Consider the following 21,119-nt stretch of genomic DNA (forward strand, 5'->3'; position numbering starts at 1 on the left):
TATGGGATGCTGGCACTTCAGGTGGCAGCTTTACCCACTATGCCACAGAGGCAGCCCCCTAAACAACCCTTAATAGTCAGAGGCTACTGTGGGGACTTCTTCTTGGTGGGGGATATAGTATCAAGTGTGTGCTTAGTACGGAGACACAGCAGGGTCTTGCTGCCTTGAAGTGAGCTCATCTTATCATGCTCTGGAAGGGAAAGCATTGTGTGGCATCTCACATTCCTTTCTGATGGGCTCCAATTTCTGGGTAAATTGTTACAGATGTGTGAGCTTAAGCCATACTAATTATATTCTCTTAAATATTTTTCTCCAAAAATTGCATACTTCACAATAAATATTTATTAAACATCTGTTGTATTTATAGAATTTTAATAGGTGCCATGTGCATAGCTAAAAAGATGTGATTCTTTACTTTTGACAGGCTTATATGATCTTATTTAATTATTTAACACAGCCTTCATAATGATACTGTGTTATGTAATGTCCTTGGACTGCTTAGCAGTTGTATGAAATTGTACTCTAAACTATTATCAAGAAGAGCATTTCGGCCGGCGCCGCGGCTCACTAGGCTAATCCTCCGCCTAGCGGCGCCGGCACACCGGGTTCTAGTCCCGGTCGGGGCGCCGGATTCTGTCCCGGTTGCCCCTCTTCCAGGCCAGCCCTCTGCTGTGGCCAGGGAGTGCAGTGGAGGATGGCCCAGGTGCTTGGGCCCTGCACCCCATGGGAGACCAGGAAAAGCACCTGGCTCCTGGCTCCTGCCATCGGATCAGCGCGGTGCGCTGGCCGCAGCGCGCCGGCCGCGGCGGCCATTGGAGGGTGAACCAACGGCAAAGGAAGACCTTTCTCTCTGTCTCTCTCTCTCACTGTCCACTCTGCCTGTCAAAAATTAAAAAAAAAAAAAAAAAAAAAAAAAAAAGAAGAGCATTTCAAAATTTGTTTATTTTTGTTTATTTGAAGGTAGGAGAGAGAGAAGGAGAGTGAGAGACAGACAGGCAGAGATGAACAGACATTTCCCATCCACTGGTTTACTTCAAATGTCCACAATGGCCAGAGCTGGTCCAGGCTGAAGCCAGGAGCTGGGAGCCAGGAATTCCATCCTGGTCTCCCACATGGTGTCATGGACCCAAATACTTGGGCCACTTCTGTTGCTTTCCCAGGTGCATTATCAGGACACTGTATCAGAAGTCAAAGAGCTGGGTGACCAGGAGAAGCACCTGGCTCCTACCTTCGGATCAGTGCATGCCAGCCACGGCGGCCATTGGAGGGTGAACCAATGGCAAAAGGAAGGCCTTTCTCTCTGTCTCTCTCTCTCACTGTCCACTCTGCCTGTCAAAAAAAAAAAAAAAAAAGTCAAAGATCTGGAACTTGAACAAACACCCAGATACAGAATCCTGACATCACAAGCAACAGCTTAACCCACTGCACCACAGTCCAAGCCCTGAAACTTTTTTTTCACTTAAATAGATTTTATTTTAAAGATTTATTTATTTATTTGAAAGTCAGAGTTACACAGAGGAGAGGCAGAGAGAGAGAGAGAGAGAGGTCTTCCATCCAATGGTTCACTCCCCAATTGGCCACAACAGCCGGAGCTGCGCTGATTCAAAGCCAAGAGCCAGGAGATTCTTCCCAGTCTCCCACGTGGGTGCATGGGCCCAGTGCCTTGGGCCATCTTCTACTGCTTTCTCAGGCCATAGAAGAGAGCTGGATCAGAAGTGGAGCAGCCGGGTCTTGAACCGGCACCCATATGTGATGCTGGCACTTCAGGCCAGGGTGTTAACCCACTGTGCCACAGCGCCGGCCCCTTAAATAAGATTTTGTTTAAACAAAACTAATAGTATAAATGATCTAATATCTACCTACTTTCTAATTGATGGAATTGTATATTAACTTTAACCTTATGTAGACTATAATCATCTACACTTAATAGTCAAAATGTTCATAGACAGTATGTTTAAAGATAAAACCTATATAAATGTTCTTTTTTTTGTTTTTGAAGATTTATTTTATTTATTTGAAAGACGGAGTTACAGAGAGAGGTAGAGACAGAGAGAGAGAGAGAGAGGTCTTCCAACTGCTGGTCCACTCCCCAGGTTTCTGCAATGGCTGGAGCTATGTGGATTGGAAACCAGGAGCCAGGAGCTTCCTCTAGGTCTTCCCACATGGGTGCAGGGGCCAAAGGACTTGGGCCATCTTCTACTACATTCCCAGGTCATAGCAGAGAGCTGGATTGGAAGAGGAGCAGCTGGGACTTGAACCTGTAGCCATGTGGGATGCTGGCACTGCAGGCGGTGGCTTTACCCACTATGCCACAGCACGGGCCCCTTTACTGGTGTCTTAATCAGTAACCCAAATACCCGGCCACAGAAAGTTTAGATTCTAAATAGTACTTTTATTGCAAGGTAGTTATCTAATGAAGAGGAATTATCTTTATTCTCCATCGTTGCATTATTAAGTTTCAAAGTGCTAGTATTTGAAGTTTTAAAATTTACCAGTGCAGTTGGAGTTTTTATAGAACACAAGTCTTAGTGTCATTTCATGCTAAATTTGCTCAAGTATTGGCTGCTGTTGTTCACTGATGTGAGTTCCTAATGTTCCTGCTTTCCTTTTGGCTAATAATCATGCATAAGTGCCTTCCTTCTTCAGAGGGTTTGATCTGGCTGTGGGTGCAGAATGAAATTGGTAATTTCTGTAGTGTTAAACCAGGTGTTTCTTGGATTTTTTTCCCCCCTGGTTTCTTGGAAGCTAGAACTCTCCCTAGGTTAATGCAGGTGTTTAGCTGGTTTTTGTTTTTTCCCCTTGTGGCTGGATTAGTTGTGATTATACCCCAGATTCCTGGTATCCCACTTATTTTATACTATCTAGATTACAGACAGTCTATCAGGGTTAGCCGCCAAATTTGAGTCTCTCTCTCTCTTAAAAATGGTTTTATTATGTATTTTATTTATTTTAAAGGCTGGGGGAATGTAGGGGAGGAGGGGAGGAAGGGAAGGAGAGAGAGAGAGAGAGAGAGAGGAGAGAGTACTTCACTCGCCAAATACTTGGGAGTCAGGGACTCAATCCAGGTCTCCCACATGGGTGGCAGGGACCCAGCCACTTGAATAATCACTGTGGCCTTCCAATGTGCACATTAGAAGGAAGTAGACCTGGGAGCAAAGCTGGGACTTGAACCCAGGCCCTCCTATATGGGATGTGGGCATCCCAACTGTTACCTTCACTTCTGTGTCAGATGCCTGCCCTCTCTTTTCATTTCCCCATTGTTATGCAAATCTACTGTTAGCCATATTCCAGGGCGTGGAACTGAGTAAGAGTGATTCTCCTCCAAGAAATCCTCCCTTGTTAGTTTTTCTCTTTCAACTGTTAAAAAGAAAATCTTTAGACAAATTAAATTTAACAGTTTAGTGGAGCCAAGAATGATTCAGGAAATAGGCCGCTGTCAGAACCAGAGGAGGCTCAGAGAGCTCTGCTCCTTAATGTAGGCAAGCAATATATATAGATAGAAAATGGAAGCTATGTACAGAAATAGGTCTCCCATGTGGGTGCAGGGGCCCAAGTACTTGAATCATCTTCTGCTGCTTTCCCAGGTGTGTTAGCAGAGAACTGATGGAAAGTGGAGTAGCTGGGTCTTGAACCAGCACCCATTTGGGATGTTAGTGGTGGCTTAACCTGCTGTGCCACAATGCTGGACCCAAGAAATGGTACAATCTTGATGTTCTTTTCTTAAGGGAAGTTGCCATTAACAATACCATGGGCAGCATAATCTTTACTGGGGGAGTATATGTGCTCCCATTCATTGGTTCACTTCCCACGTGCCTGAAATGCCTGGACCAGGGCTGGGTTGGGAGCTGAGAACACTATCCAAGTCTCCCATGAGTGGCAGGAACCCAATTACTTGAGCCATCACTTCTGCTTCCCATAGACTGCATTAGCAGGAGCTGGAGCCAGAGATTGAACCCAAGTACTCTGATGTTGGATGGTTAGGCTAAACACTTGCTCTGGGGCTTGAGTATTTTGAGAGTTAGGGCAGGAAAATGAATTTTTCAAGGGATGGATATTTGGTGCAGAAGTTAAGATTGGAGTGTCTGGGTTTGAGTCCAGCTCTGCTTTCTAGTCCACCTTCCTACTAATATGCACAGAGGCAGCAGATTATGGTTCAAGCAGTTGATCTCTACCACTCACTTGGAAGACCCAGGTTGAGGTTCTGGCTCCACGTTTTGGCCTGGCTCAGCCCTGGCTGTTGTGGGCATTTGGGAAGTGAACCAGCAGATGAGATATCTCTCTGTATCTCTTCTTGTCTCTGTCAAATAAATCAAAGAAAGAAGACACATTTTTTAAAAAGAAAGTAGATCACTGTAAAATGTTGGGAAATTTTTTCTCAGGCAATTATTTCTTTGCTCTATTCTTGTTTATAAATGAAAGGAACTTAACCTCATTTATTTAGAGCTGAAATTATAGGATTTTATTGTTATATTTAAATAATTGCACTTTACTCAGACATAATGGGTCTACTACAAATAGATAATAAAATGTCTCTCTGGGATACTGTTTTGTGTAATGGTGTGTTCTGGCTGAGAATTAAATTATTTTGACTGCACCATTAAAATAATGGTTATCAGTATGCTAATTGCTCATAATGTTTTACTGCTTTGTCATTTTAAACTTCAGTGAAATTGAATTACTTAGACTTGGTGTAGAGAAGAAATTAATGTTTTTAGTGTAAACAACTGCAAAGTGATTCTTTCCTTTTTTCTCTTCAGGAACTCTGGGTAATGTGGAACATGGGAACCAATATCAGATCAAGTTGATGTATGAACATAATCTTCAGCGAACAGCTTGCAATATGACATATGGATCATTTGGTGGTGTGAAAGGTAATTTGCTTTTAGTCGTGAGAGTGAGTGCAATTTCAAATGACAGATGTAGAATATTTGATCGTATAAAGATGGAGGATAGTGTGATTTAAATCTTTGGGAAAGCTAAAATAGATGTTTTTATTGACATCTTTATACTCATATATCCAAACAAAATAATAAAAAAAAGAAAACTTTAAGCATTGGATGTATTTGATTTTCATATAATCAACATTTTCATATAGAGAGACCGACAAAACTACCTTTTTTAGAGAGTTTGTTTCTTATTCATATGCTCATTGAGCTTTTTAATGATGGACCTGGTGCCTGCTTCTCCTCCTGGAATAAAGGGCTGGCCTTCTGTTGGCAGGGGTCCTTGGTATTACCTGTTGCATGCAGGGTGAAGCTACAGACGCCCTCTCCAGCCTCCCCATTTCCTGGGCTGCTACACAGGATCATGTGGATTGTTTGTGCATGAGAGCAGCTGGGAAAGCTGGCAAGTGGGGGCTGAAATCAGACTTGATGCTGCTCTCTGCTGTGGCAGAAACGACCTAGAGGAAGTTTCACAAACACATCACCTCTGCTGCGTACTTTTCTCAGTGAAGCTGGATTCCTCCTATCGTGAGGGTTTCCTTTTCTAGTTAGCAAAGGGCTGCCTGCAGTGTGCCCACCCAGTGCAAGAGGTCCCAGAATCATCTGGGCTTGGTGCTTCTGTGTCCGTTGTTGTTATGATGTGGGAGGGTTCTCACAACCCAGCTTCTCTGGTTGTACCATGACGTGGGGTAGGAACTAATGGTGACACTCACCTGGGTGCTCTTGTGACTCTGTGTGTGTGTGTGTGTGTGTGTGTGTGTACATGTGCCACCTGCAGATCAGATAACTAGGGATTTTACATTTTTGCTCTGTTTGGGCTCATGCTTTTGTGAGTTTATTGCTTGCTTGTTGCATTAAAGAAGCTACCTACCTATATTAGATTTTTCCTTTCATGACACAAGAAAATGATTTAGTTTCGAAGTATCCCAAACTGAATATTTTGTACAGGGAAGTGAAGGCAAGGACTACATGAATTTAGGCATACCGAATCAGTGGTGTTGGGGTGCTGTGACTCAACAGCTGACTGGGTAACAGGAGCTAACCCAGTAACAGGAATATGTGGATTGTTGGAGGAGGGTGTGAGATGCCAGAGTTGGTGGAGAGGAGAGAGAACTAAGGTTTATGAGAGAGGCCAGGCTCTGTTAGTGGAGTGCCGCTTCCCACCCACAGCATTCACCACCGAGTTTCTCTGTTGTCTGACACACTTGGGGCACCTAGGTCTCCCTTAGTTAGCTGTTTTCAATTCTCTTTCCTCTACCAAATCCCCCAAAAGGAAATTGTTCAATTCTATGCATCTGGAGTCCCAGAAGTTATGAGAAGAAAGTGCTTTAGTTAGACAAGTGAAAGATTTTTGCTGATGGTATCATGACTGTTCTTTAGATGGCCTGGGAAGTGTTGTGTTCTATAGGTTATACTGTTTCTATTTTATTATCATTCAAGCTAACCCAGTTGGAGTAAATTCTTCGTTCTTGTCTAATATTTTTGCTAGGTTTAGTAATGACTTGCTAAGTAGTATGATGGGGTTTAGGGTATAGCACCCTAAAATAATGCACCTTGGTAGACAGAAAAAAGTGCAGAGCAACCCTGACTTCCCTCCGGCCGTCTCTGAAGCAGGCCCCAAAGCCGGAAGGGTGTTGTGACTTTCCTCTGAAGTGGGTACCAAGACCCTCCTGTGAGCAATGCCCTCCCTATGCGTGGAGGGGAGGAAGAGCCTCGTCTCTGAGGGTGAAGGGTCACAGTGCAGAATATGAATGGATCAGCCTTACTAAGTCTTCAGTTTACTCTCATTAGGTTCTACCCACTTTGCCCTGTCAGATTTCTCCATGATTGCTCACTTCCTGATCAACCAAGCATAAAAATACACAGAATCAACTGCTTCTTCAGGTCTTCATTTTCTTATGAAACTCCTACTGTACATAAAAGTTACATTGAATGAATTTACATATGCTCTTCTCCTGTGAAACTGTCTTTCCCTTTAGGGACCTCAGCTATGAACCTAGGTGGGTGAGAAGAAGATATTTTCCTCTCCTACAAATTATGATGGCTTCGAGTTTTGAAAGGAATGGATGGCTTTGTGCCTATATGATAGCTTTTTTCTTTTATCTCTTAAAACAAGAAACCATTCTGGCATGTTTTACTTTCCTGTGGTTAAGAAATAAAACATTCTGCAATTTGAAACAGGAATATCTGAGTAGCAGAAGGATCATTCTGTTTCATGTCTTTGAAACAATGATGTATGTCACTAAAGCATCTACAAGAAGGAAAAGGCATGGCTAGTCAATTCAGAGAAATTGATGGGAGGGATGGGCAGTTACTGCTGATGGGTAAAAGGTTTCTTTGTGGTTTGAGGAAAATATTTTAAAATTAGATTATGGCATTGGTTGCACAGGTCTGTAAATACATTAAACACTATGGAGTATGTAAAGGAGTGAACTTTATAGTGGGTAGATAGTGTCTCAGTGAAGCTGTTTGCAGCCTGCGCATAGGCTGAAAACTGATGCTGGCGAGATGGCGAGGGTCTGCGCCGCCACGCATCGCACGTGTCTGTGTCAGATGACTCAGACTCTCACGAGGCGAGCTGGCTGTTAAGAGCCATGAAATGTTCCTGGATGCTGTAACGTGCCTTATGGGAATGTTTGTTAGCAAGGGATCCAGATTATGGAAAAGCCCCGTGAAATTTCCCTACGTTCATTTCCCACTTCTCCCTGCGGTCCTTCCCTGCCTTCTGTTTATACATCTATATTTTCATTTGCAATATGGAGAAATTAGAAGTGATCTGAGCGATAGCTATATCAATTCAATGGGTTATTATAAATATAAAAATTAAGGTATATTTGATGACATGAGCATCTTTGTACATAAATCTTTGTAATTATTTCCCTGATAGAATGTGGAAATTGAATTAAGTTAGATTGTTATAAGATATGGTTTTCTTTTAATTTTTAATCAGGTTTTGACAGAGTCAGTGTGATTTGTAGATGCAATTCTAAGCAAAGAACATAATGCTATTCCCTTCCTGCCTCCCTCCCCTCTCCCCTTCTTTCCTTCTCCCTTTTTTTTAGCTTTTATTTGAGAGAATATGTTTTAAAATTACATTATAGTAAAATTACTTAATACTTCACTGAATAAGAAGTCTAACAAGTAAAAAGAAAAAAGACTCTAGTTTAGTGGGAATATAGACAGTGGCTATAAATAATAATTGAATGGAAAAATGACCATTTCACTCATATACAGTAAATTTTAAAGTCAGGTTATGTTTCTCTTAATATGGAAGTATCTTTCTTCTTTGAATACTGCGTACTACATTGTAAAAAGTTCAGGATATAGGAAGAAGAAAGTAAAAGTAACTTCTAAGATATGCACATTAAAAAAGAATTTTCTAAGTTTGATGTCTCAGTTGTATATTTAATGTGCACCTTTCAGAAAGTGAGCTGACCATTACTTTTTTGTTTCTAAATTTTAATTTATTTTAATTTGAAAATCAGGAGACAGAAGGAGAGAGGGAGCAAGCAAGTGAGCAATATGCTCTAACGGCTGGATAGCTACCCAAAGGCCTACAACAGCTGGGGTTTGGCTAGGCAGAAGCCAGGAGCCAGGAACACCAATCCTGGTTTTCCATATGTGAGGCAGGAACCCAAGTACTTGAACCATCACCTGCTGCCTCTCAGGGTGCACAATAGCAGGAAGCTGGATTGGAAGTGGAGCTGGAGATTGATATGGAAAATGGGCATCCAAGGTGGCATATTAACTGCCGTGTTCATTCTTTTATTTTGAAAACTCCCTTAGAGTTTATTTGAGTTTAAAAAAGAAAATTTAAGAATCCCTGTCTTCTAAATTCCTCTGAATTTAATATGGCTTCTTGTGGAAGTTGTAAGTTCAGTAATTATGATAATTTTAATTCTGAAAAAGAATTAAAAAACAAAACAAAACATAACCTGACACTATTTTATACAAATCAATTTCAAAAATAGAGGAAGGCTGCAGGAAAGGTGATTTTGTATCGCATCACAAGGAACTACCACTAGATGGCAGTCCTCCACAACTTTGGGCCACAGTTGGCACTGCCTTTGAGCAAGGTATTTGGGAAAATTGAAGTTATCTATAAAACACGGCTTATACAATTTAAGGATAATATACACTGTGATTCTTTGGTTTTTATTTTTGTACTGCATATTTATCTACAACGTGGAGTCAAAATTGATTACAACCACTCTGAATGAACTCGGGCTGTGCACTGCTGTTAATCAGCGGTCACACTGTCGACCTCCTTACATCCAATGACTGACTGAAGACTGTTTCTTGAGGTTCTGACTCTTTGTTGGTCCAGAACGGGACCTTGGTTACGGCTTTCTGACAGTGTTCGAGTAATGCTAAATTATAGAGTTACAGAGGCATCCTGCATCTGCCAAATGTGTAGTCTGTACCAGGCAGTGTTGTAAGCTCTTCATGGGTTGAAAAACTCGCCAAAGATGCACTTAGTAAATGGTTTAGGAGAGATTCTAGTCCGGGTTCCCTGCATCCAGAAACTTGTGATGTTAACAGAAGTCTCCTCTTCTAGGCTCTGAGTGAATTTACCTCCTTCTGAGTTCAGAAAAAAACTTGACTTCAGGAGGCAAGCCAGCTTGGTTTAGTTAAGGTTAATTGCATAACTTTTGGTTCTTCATAGATTACGTAAAATAGATTGAGTAACTTCTGTGTCATGTATTTGCTTTTTCAGTTTATGCTTTGATTTGGAAGAAAAGTAAAAAAAATTAAGAAATCAAAAAGTACAATTTTCTTATAGAGCTTTATTTTATTTATTTGAAAAGCAGTTACAGAGAGAGAGGGAGATCCTCTATCTGCTGGTTCACTCCTCAAATGGCTGTAATGACTAGAGCTGGGTTAGACCAAAACCAGGAGCCAGGAGCTTTTTCTAGGTCTCCCGCATGGATGCAGTGGCCCAAGGACTTGGGCCATTCTCCACTACTTCCCTAGGCACATTAGCAGGGAGTTGGATTGGAAGTGGAGCTGTCAGGACTCCAACCAACACCCATGTGGGATGCTGGCATTGTAGCAGGTGGTTTTACCTGCTGTGCCACAGCACTGGACCCAGAAAAATACAATGTGGTTTTTTTTTTTTTTTTTTTTTTGACAGGCAGAGTGGACTGTGAGAGAAAGGTCTTCCTTTGCCGTTGGTTCACCCTCCAATGGCCGCCGCGGCCAGTGCGCTGCAGCCAGCGCACCGCACTGATCCGATGGCAGGAGCCAGGTGCTTATCTTGGTCTCCCATGGGGTGCAGGGCCCAAGGACTTGGGCCATCCTCCACTGCACTCCCGGGCCACAGCAGAGAGCTGGCCTGGAAGAGGGGCAACCGGGACAGAATCTGGTGCCCCAGCCGGGACTAGAACCCAGTGTGCCAGCGCCGCAAGGCGGAGGATTAGCCTAGTGAGCCGCAGCGCCGGCCCAAAAAATACAATGTTAATGGCCAAATGACTGTTTGGGCTTTTGATGCAGTGGTTTTTTTTTTTTTCCCCCAGAGGGGAATGTATTTGAAGATCAAAAATTTCAAAAATTTAAATACTGAGGTGGGTATTGGCTGCAGCAGTTGACACCTGGTTCTAGTCCTGGTCCTTGATCCCAGCTTCCTGTTGGTGCTCACCCTGGGAGGCAGCAGTAATGGCTCAAGGTACTTGAGTCCCTGCCACTCACATTGGAGACCTGATCGCATTTCTGACTCCTGACCTTCGGGCTGGCCTAGCCTTGACCGTGGTGGGCATTTGGGGAGTGAACCAGCAGATGGAAGATCTCTGTCTCTCTGCCTTTCAAATAAAATGCCTTTTTTTTTTTTTATGATGGAAGATTTGATTCTGAGTTTTATAAAAATGCTAGTTTTCTTTTTGTTCTCTTGAGAAATTAATGCTTAGAAAGTTTAGTGAGTGACATTAAGTATGGACAAACAAGGTATAGTTTGGACATATACTAAACCTGTTTTGAAAAATGTGAATTTGAATTGATTTAAAAATATGATAGTAAAGTTGGAAGAATTTGTTTTATTTGGTAATTTGAACTCTACTTGTTTTTGAGAAAAGGAACAAAATACTGTTTCTTCCAGATTTTCCTTTTATTGAGTTTCATTGTGTTACTAGAACTTCCAACGGTTGTTAACGTGGTATTTTGCCTCATTAAAATAAAATAAACTTGTCATTTCAAAATAATATTTGGACAAGGGTAGAATTAATATTGACTAACAGAAAGCCAGTGGTTGACTGAAGAAAAAGATGTTTTTACTTTATGGTCACAACTGGATGCATTTAACTTAGTAAAATAAGGTGCTTCATGTAGTCTGTGTAATGTTCTAATCTTGCTGTTGTCAAGGCATTTAAGCTACAAGTTTCTTTACTCATAGTTTGACTTAGACACCCTGTAGTTAGCTACATCCAAGGAATCCTTCATGTGTGCAGCAGGAACACTGGGAAGAAATTGTTTATTAGTAGGAAGTACGTGGAGACTCTCAGGTCCTGAAGCAAACCTGGTGTAGTAGTCTTCCCCTGTTTCATGTCTCTTTCTGCCCACCCATCTACCCATCCATCCGCCCACCCACCTACCCATCCACCTACCCATCTGTCTACCCACCCACCTGCCCATCCATCTATCCACCCACCTACCCACCCACCTAGCCATCTGAAGCATATTTGTGGAGAGAGTTCTGAGTGCTCAGGCACTGCACTAGTTTCTTGGAGTAAAAGATGCTCTATGTTTTCAGGCAGCTCACAATTGAGGGGACAATAAAGATGAAAAATTAGCTATAACATGAAGAAGAACGTCATAATAGAGATGAATACACATAAAGTTCTGCTGGGGAATAGCTCCCTGCAGGCTGAGTGAGATGTGTGTGCGTGTGTGGGTGTGAGGGGGAGAAGAGTGGGATGTATACTGCTACCTTTTTTTCCCCAACCCTTCATTTTTTTCTTCTTTCATCCAGAGGTTAGTAATTCCAGTTTCCTATAAATGAGCGACTTGATGGTCTTTAGCATAAAGCTTTCATTACCCGAAGGTTGAGCCATTCCGATTCCTTCTGGGACAGTTTGCTTGAGAAGAGTATTTTTCATACTTTGGAGCACTTAAAAATTACTTTGATTTAAAAACTTTGGTATTTTCCAGCTGATAGACTTCTTTTTAAAAAAATTTTTTTAAAGACTTATTTTATTTGAAGACAGAGTTACAGATAGAGGTAGAGACTGGGAGAGAGGTCTTCCATCCGCTGGTTTACTCTCCAGATGGCCTCAATGGCCAGAGCCACGCTGATCTGAAGCCAGGGGCCAAGAGCTTCCTCAGGGTCTCCCATGTGGGTGCAGGGACCCAAGGACTTGGACCATCCTCCACTGCTTTCCCAGGCCATAGCAGAGAGCTGGATCAGAAGTTGAGCAGCCGGGACTAGAGCCAGCGCCCATATGGGATGCTGGTGCCACAGGCCAGGGCTTTAAACCGCTGCGCCACAGCGCCAGCCCCATGATAGACTTCTTTACCCATAGCTTCAGTGCTTCAGTAAGGCGAAATTCTCTCCTTTAGCAGCCGTTTATCTTTACTAGAGAGGGACATAGTCCTCATCTACAGGACTTTGGCTATGTTTGTTGAGAATGACAAATTTAAGGGTAGGAACAGGAAAAGGAACTCACCTAGGGATTAAGAGCTAGAAATGACAGACAGGGGAACATGGTGTCACGAAAGGGAGGAAGAAGACTTCTGAGAGGCAGGGCGGGGCGGGGGGGGGGGGGAGTCAGCAGTGTCAGAATAAGGGCTGGAACATTGGAAAGAAGATACTGAATGTGGTCATTTCTGAGTCATTGGCTATCACAGGGACAGCGTTTGGAGCAGAAAGACAGTTCAGAATGTTGGTCAGGTTGTCCTAGAATGAGGAATTCACAGGGGAGAAGTGGAGATCCCAAAGCAGGCTGCCTTGTAAAGAGCTTTGGCCTTGAAGAAATGAGGAGGAAGTAAGGCCATCATCAGTTATATAAGGAGGGAGGACACTGGATGAAGTCTGGTTCTGAAGAACAAAATGCCTCCTGTAATCTTTGCTGAAGAAATTCATTTCAACACATTAAAAAAACTGTTAGGGAGGGTGGAAGCCTGGGAGGGAGGATAAGGTGGAAAGTATCACTATGCTCCTGAATCTATATGAAGTACATAAATTTCTTCTTCTTAAATAAATAAAAAAATATAATAAATGTTTGGATCTGTTGACCCTATTTTGTCCCTTCAAGTTTTGTTTCAATTTGTGTTTTATAGTCATGTTGAATTGTTGCCTTCTTTTCATCCTGGTCTGGCTGAAAAGCCTATGAGAGCATTTCAGGAATGGGAAGCCAAGACACTGTGGCCAAAAATTTTCTACATGAAGGATCTCTGTGAGTGAGACCCCAGCAGAAAGAAGTGGCCATCCAAGAAGGATGTACTTTTCTCTAAAGGGAGGAGAGAACTTCCAGTTTGCTTATGGCCTTGTTCAAATACTGATGGAGTCTGTGGACTCAAAAGACTCCCATAGCCTAGGCACTCATGTCAAGCCTCGGGTGGTCACTGACGTCATACATAAGAGTGTTAATTGTTAAATTAACAACAGGAGTCACTGTGCACTAACTCCCCATGCAGGACCCCTGTCCTCAGTGAATTGTATTATGAGAGTTAACTGTAAAACTAGTTCTCAAACAGTTTTTTTTTTGTGTGTGTGTGCAAATTGTTGAAATTTTAGTATAGAGTTTGTCTTCTGTGTACAAACTTAATTGAAAAGGAATCTTAATGGAGAATGGGACTGGGAAGGGGAGAGGAAGGAGGAGGAGGGGTAGGAGAGTGGATGGGAGGGTGGGTATGGTGTGAAGAATAACTATATTCTTTTTTTTTTTTTTTTTGGCCAGGCAGAGTTAGACAGTGTGAGAGAGAGACAGAGAGAGAGAGTTATAGACAGTGAGAAGGACAGAGAGAAAGGTCTTCCTTCCGTTGGTTCACTCCCCTAATGGCTGGCTGCTGCACCGATCCGAAGCCAGGAGCTGGGTACTTCCTCTCGGTCTCCCATGTGGGTGCAGGGACCCAAGCACTTGGGCCATCCTCCACTGCCCTTCTGGGCCACAGCAGAGAGCTGGACTGGAAGAAGAGCAACCGGAACTAGTACCCAGCGCCCCAACCAGGACTAGAACCTGGGGTGCTGGCGCCGCAGGTGGAGGATTAGCCAAGTGAGCCATGGCGCCAGCAGAATAACTATATTCTTAAAGTCGTACTTATGAAATTTGTATTCCTTAAAGATAATTTAAAAAATAAAGTGACCATATAAACAGGAAAAAATAATTGTAAAAAATTGTTGCCTTCTTTTCATAATGAATATGTGGTTTATGGGAAAAGGACTCATAAATACTTAGAGGTTATCACACCATTGGGTTAATTTTTTTTCCTATTTTTACTCTTTCCCAAACAGTTTTTGCTTCTTTGCTTTAATTTTTTAAAAAAGATTTATTTTATTTATTTGAAAGAGTTACAGAGAGAGGTTGAACCAGAGAAAGAGAGAGAGAGAGAGAGAGAGAGAGAGAGAGAGAGAGATCTTCCATCTACTCCGAACCAGAGAGGTCTATCTTTTTGTTTCACTCCCTGGGATGCTGCTTTCACACTGACAGGAGAGGAAGCAGTGGTGATTTGAGGGTGTCAGAAAGGTGGATGTGTATTAGAGGAATTAGAAGTTCAGCCACAAAGGGATATGCTGTACCCTAGGCTGCACCTGCCTTGTGCTGGCTACATTTTGGGGTGATAATTACTCTGTTAGTGTTTACAAGTTATAATCCTTTTTAATTGCATGCTTTGTAAAATCTTGTCTGTCTTTTTTTTTTTTTTTTTAATTTATTTGAGAGAGAGTTACAGACAGAGGGAGAGACAGAGAGAGGGAAAGGTCTTCCATCCACTGGCTCACTACCCAAATGGTTGCAATGACCGGTCTGGGCCAGGCTGAAGCTAGGAGCCAGGAGCCAGGAGCTTCTTCCCAGTCTCCCACATGGGTGCAAGGGCCCAAGGACTTGGACCATTTTCCACTGCTTTCCCAGACCATTAGCAGAGAGCCGGATGAGAAGTGAAGCAGCCGGATTTGAACCGGTGCCCATCTGGGATGCTGGCACTGCAGGTGGAGGCTTAACTTATTAAGCTACAGCATCAGCATCTTTTGTCATGTTTTTAGTCTTGGTATATTTTAAATTTTGAGATAAGTTGCAGATTCTTTATAGATGAAATGAAATAGCAGGATTTTTACTTCATCTTTTCCTCGCTTTCAGTATTTCCCATACCAAAATTAATATATTTCTGTTACAAAACTAATGTCCACAAAGGAATATTTATTTATTTATTTTCATTTTATTTGAAAAGTTGTGAGAGAGAGACATTTTCCACCTGCTGGACTACTCCCCAATGCATTCAATAGTCAGGATTGAACCAGGTCAAAGGTGGGAGCCCAGAACTCCATTTAGGGTCTCCCACATGGATGACAGGGACCCAAGCACTTGGGCCTTCATCTGTTGCCTCCCATGGTGTGCATTAGCAGAAAGCCAGATTGAAAGCACAGTAGCTGGGACTTGAAGCAGACACTCCAATATGAGAAGGTGGCGCCCCAAACAGTGATTTAACTGCCTGCCACATGTCGGGAATATATAAAATATATAGACTAATAGAAAAACAGAGTAAGTGATTTACCTTCACCTCCAAAACTCAATCACTGACAGCATTTTGAGATACAGTAGATTGTAACATAGAATTGTTGTAGAACTCCCGAAACCTGAGTCTGCTCACCAATGCACAGCAAGCCACTCGCTGACTTTGGGGTAATGGAAAGAAAGAGGAGCAAGGAGCTAGGCAGCATTCACTTAGCTTTTCCTCCAGGGCTGAGGCCTGTACACATTGAAGCTGGGGTTGAGAGGTGTGTGCTCAGCTGGTGCCCAGGTTTTTGATTGGTTCGCAGTGCTCATGACCCTCCTTTGATTGCATAGGGACATTGTGTTAATTCCTTTGGGGATTTTGACGGTGATAAGGTGGGTTTCGGTCAGTCAGGTGGTGCTCACTTCTTGCTCAGGGCCTGGGATTCCTGGAAAAACCCTTCAGCTAAGATGGAACATCAAGATGCTATCTATAGGGAAGATAAACGACCTCCTGAGTCTTACAATCCAGTACCCTGGGGTTTGCTGCACTGTTCCTTCAATTTAGTGAGTTCATTTCAACAACAAGTTAATTTGTAAAACAACAACAACAACAAAAACTTGAAACTTGGGACCAGTGTTATGGCATAGCAGGTAAAGCTGTTGCCTGCAATGGCCAGGGCTGGACTAGGTGAAAGTCTGGAGCTAGTAACTCCATGTGGGTCTCCTGCTTGGGTGTCAGGGGCCCAGGCACTTGTGCCATCTTTTGTTGCTCTCCCAGGCTCATTAACAGGAAGCTGGATTGGAAGTGGAGCACCAGGGACTTGGACCAGTGCTCATGTAGGATGCTGGTGTTGCAAGCAGCAACTTAACCTGCTGCACCACAACACTGGCCTTTTTCTGCAGCTTTAACGAGTTTCATACTGCCTAGACAGAGTGAGTTGCACACCACCTGGATGGTCTGTAACTTGAAGATGACACTACTTGTGAACGTGTATCCTGTTATCTTAAATGATGCTTTCAGATTTTGAATCTTCTTTCTGTGGGCTTCCTTAATGGGTTTTCCCAGCTGTGTCTTGCTTGTTCTGTCCCTTGTTTGATGGTATCTCTCAGCAATACATTTCTATTCCTCATCCTCCACTTCTCTGCCACTCGTGGGTGTGTGTATGAGGCTTCAGGTGGCAGTTCCTCCTCTCCACAGTCTTCCACTCATCGTACTCTTCATAAGTACTGGACATGTTTAGCCACCTGCTAGTGTGTGTGTGTGTGTTTGTGTTTTAAAGATTTATTTATTTATTTGAAAGTCAGAGTTACACAGAGAGAAGGAGAGAGAGAGAGAGAGAGAGAGAGAGGTCTTCTGTCCACTGGTTCACTCCCCAACTGGCCGCAACAGCGGGAGCTGAGCCGATCTGAAGCCAGGAGCCAGGAGCTTCTTCTAGGTCTCCCATGTGGGTGCAGGGGCCCAAGCATTTGGGTCATCTTCTACTGCTTTCTCAGGCCATAGCAGAGAGCTGGATCAGAAGTGGAGCAGCTGGGACTAGAACCAGCACCCATATGGGATACTGGCACTGCGGGCAGCGGCTTTACCTGCTACACTGCAGCGCCGGCCCCTTTGTGTTTTGGAGGGAGGGCAGAAGAGAGAGAGAGATGGATATGAGCTTTCATGCTTTCTTTTTGCAGAAAAGCAGAAGGCAGTGAGGTGAAGGTAGAGCTTTGGGCCTCTCTCCCAGGCTGTCTATATCCCTCTGGGAGTGAGATTTCATAGCCTTTAATATACTATTCAGTCTGGTGTGGAGTTTGGAGTTATCAGCTTCACAAAGTATACCCAGTCTAGCCCTGAAAATTCTTTAAAACATTTGCCTGGTGATCTCCATCTTTTAGATCATGGAGTGAAGTTTTATCCTTTCCTTCATTTTGTTGCTGCTGGTGTATGTTTGCTGTTAGTCAGCGTTTGCTTATTTATTTCTTTGTTTAATCAAAAATGTTGTGTTTTTGAAATGATCTTTTGAAACTAAGCCCAGTGCTGATTTTGAAAAACGGATGTTCATCATAAAAATTCTTGTGGACTCAACAGTTTGGTTGTTTGGATGATTTTGGTAGACTCTTGGATAGGCACTCTTTCATTTTATTTCTATTTATGAGCTATTTATTTAGTGCAGATTAAATTCATTATATTTAATGTGAATATCGTTCTTGCAGATTATTGTTCTTGGCTTTTAAATTGTGTGTGTTTTTAATGTGGTCAAATAACTCTCTTCCTGTATAATTTATTCTGTTTCTTCTAATCTTAGAAACTTCTCACCCAGAGTTTTGATGTTTGTTTTCTAGAGTTCGATTTTCCTAGAAGGATTTTTTATATTTACTTACAGAGAAGACTATGTGGAGAGAGCTAATGTTTATTACCTCCTGTATATTGTGTTATTGCATTTAACCCTGTTAATTACTATTTCTTAGACTGGGAAACGGAAACTCAGGAATACTAGGGTCTCATTCCAAATCATACCCAGGCATAGTGAAGATTTGAATCTAGATTTCTTTGATTCCAAAGTTCATGTTCTTTTTAATACATTTCCTCTTATTTTATTGCCTTGATGGTTAGAGAGAGAGTCCATGTGTACTCTGCGAGGGGAAGGAGAGGGAGGTTTTTTCTTGAAGCTTACTTGCATAGTCATTGGCACATTGTTGGTACAAAAGAAGTGTTTGTTAAATAAATGAACCAAAATAGCCATCCAGGGCTGATGTTATGCAGATCAGCCTTTAGGTTATTATTATTATTATTTACAACAAATGTCATGTCATCATCTGAGTCAAATTCTAAGTTTTGTTTTCTTCTTGAACATTTGTTGAACATGTACTACAGCGTATGGGTTATCATTGGCACTGTCTCCCTTGGTGGTGAAGGAGGGGTGATTCTGTGGATTTCTTGGGATGGCCTTTACTCTAAGTATCTCTCAGTATGCTGGTGATGCAGTCTTTGCATGTCAGATTTACCCATAGAAATGAAAAGATTATTATCTGCTTGTAGCTGTGTTTAAATACATTATTCATCCTTTTTATTATTAATATTTTCAGCCTAATATGATATTCAGAATTATTGAGTATTTGTGATAATGTTCACAAAATGTTCTTAGCTTTCAAGAATTATTGAATTCTTTAATATTTAGTTTAAAAACATTCTTCCTTTTAACCCTTTTGTCTTTCTCTGTGCCTTGTGAAAACTCAGTTTCTTTGAACTCTTCCAGTTTTTCTACTTTGATCTCTTTTTTCAGTCAAATGGAACTTCAGAAAGGTGGACTTTTTATCAAGGAAAGTTGAACGTCAAAGTTTAGACATAATATGGGCATGGTATAGATTATGGAGGTCTGACAGCACAGTAGTCCCACATTTGTGACCAAGGTGGAAAGAAAATACCATATATAAAAGGTTCAATATGTTTGGATTATGATTGTCAGCAAAGGAGGTGAACAGAATTTTACCAATAATATATATGAGCATGGTGGAATATTTTTTAAATCATAAAATGACTTGTATAAGCTTGTATGGGATTATATTGTCACATAAATAAAAATTCATGAATTCTTTAGACTAAAAGGCCCGCCAAAGAAAATAGTGAACTGAGGGATAAGTCAGTTGCCTTTTCCCTCATCCTGAGGCAACCCTGGATAATCGGATCCTCAGCCTTCCCATAACTTCTAATTGTCTGGAGCAGAGCCTTTTTCCTGCCTGCCAGGGGAATGTATTAGTGACCACAGGCGGTTGCTGTGGGGCTCTGCTTCCCAAAGCAGTCTGGATTCTTTGATTGCTATCCAGAGAGTGAACTGAAATGCTCAGCTGGGGTGCATGAACAGGCAGAACACAGCCTTCCTCTTTTGTGTAGGGGTGTTAGTGCTAATAAAAGATTAACACTGTTTTCCTCATAGGGAATCAACGGATAATGTTTTGATAGCCCTTGTCTCACCAGTGGACCAGATGGCCCCTGCATTCTAATACATGTGGTTGAAATGTGAGAGAAGGATGTTAGAGAAGCTCTCTATGGAGGGCTGGCTCCTGTTCCAGCCTCGCAGTGAAGTGTAGGTGTTTTGTAATTTTAGAGAACTCCCCTCATTTGTTTTTAAGCTCCTTTACGGATCCACAGTGTGAAGTCGGAAGATCAAGGGGATAATAGGATTGACTCTCCCCCTGTGCTGGGTTTTCTCATATGTGTGGCATTCATTTCCAAGACCTATAAAACAATGTTACTTTCAAAATAGCGTCTTCCTGCATATTATGTTGTATAAAACCTTTAGTTCCAGGGGGAAGGTTATAAAGAGAGTTCCTCATAGTCTTCAAATTCATTTTTTACGTGGTCATTTAAAGTTGTTACTTATCCTAAGAAGTTTCTGGATTCTCTCTACATACGCTATAGACATTTAGTGGTTAAATACCTCTTTGCCTACTGTTAAGGAGAGGGGAAAGGCTAAGAAGGATGGATGAAATTTCTTGGTTTTGTTTGAAAAAAATAGTTATTTCTTTCTTGTGGCAGAATGTCAAGCCTGCAAAAGTGTTGATGGTGATGTCTGTGGTCAGGTCCCCCCTTGACAAGGGATGGGTAAGTGTGGTAGTCTTCCTAGGATTTGACCCCCTTTTGGTCTTGATACATATGTTTCATCAAGCTCTTCTGTTAAACAATGGGATAGCTAAGTGATTAAATATTTTATTCAACTGAGAAGGAAAATGATACCACAGATTACTTTATTCAAATGACACTGTGATAGAGTGGGCTCCATCCATTTTGAAAATTCATCTATAAAACACATTGCCATGAGAAAAGAACAATCCGCCCCTTCCCCCAGTCTCTTGATTCACCAACCCTTTTTCATTCTGCATGGAAATACTTACTTATGAATTTAAATTCTAAAGCACAAGTTAGAGATATGTGTTAATGTTTAATATGAAAAACAAATGTGTTGACTACTACCATGTTAAAGGGATTTTAAAAGTAAATTACTACTTGTGTAAAAATCATATGTATATATGAAATTTGAGATTATCTTTTTCAAAGGCTTTGAGTGGTTTCCAGTTTTTGACTAACGTGAATACTTTTCTATGAAAATCTTTATATAATTCTACATATGAACAGTACAAAAACAAATCATACAAGTATAGGATTTTTAGATTTTTTTTTTTTTTTTTTTTGACAGGCAGAGTGGACAGTGAGAGAGAGACAGAGAGAAAGGTCTTCCTTTGCCGTTGGTTTACCCTCCAATGGCCGCCGCTGCAGCCGGCGCACCGCGCTGATCCGATGGCAGGAGCCAGGAGCCAGGTGCTTTTCCTGATCTCCCATGGGGTGCAGGGCCCAAGCACCTGGGCCATCCTCCACTGCACTCCCTGGCCACAGCAGAGGGCTGGCCTGGAAGAGGGGCAACCGGGACAGAATCCGGCGCCCCGACCGGGACTAGAACCCGGTGTGCCGGCGCCGCAAGGTGGAGGATTAGCCTATTGAGCCACGGCGCCGGCTCCAAGTATAGGATTTTTTAATCATAATGTTGAAAAATATTTC

General features: G+C 42.1%; 1 protein-coding gene across 6 annotated transcripts in view; it reads left to right on the forward strand.

Annotated features, from left to right (window-relative positions):
* The window catches only part of BBS9 (Bardet-Biedl syndrome 9), a 440,716-nt gene that overhangs the window by 23,827 nt on the left and 395,770 nt on the right, over positions 1 to 21,119 (forward strand). For all 6 annotated transcript variants that reach the window (XM_008261624.4, XM_008261625.4, XM_002713746.5 and 3 more), the window contains exon 5: positions 4,758 to 4,871. In XM_008261624.4, coding sequence (XP_008259846.1) covers positions 4,758 to 4,871 — 114 coding nt within the window. The remainder of the gene's footprint in view (positions 1 to 4,757; positions 4,872 to 21,119) is intronic.

Source organism: Oryctolagus cuniculus, chromosome 16, assembly GCF_964237555.1.
Source record: "Oryctolagus cuniculus chromosome 16, mOryCun1.1, whole genome shotgun sequence".
Classification (NCBI taxonomy): Eukaryota; Metazoa; Chordata; class Mammalia; order Lagomorpha; family Leporidae; genus Oryctolagus; species Oryctolagus cuniculus.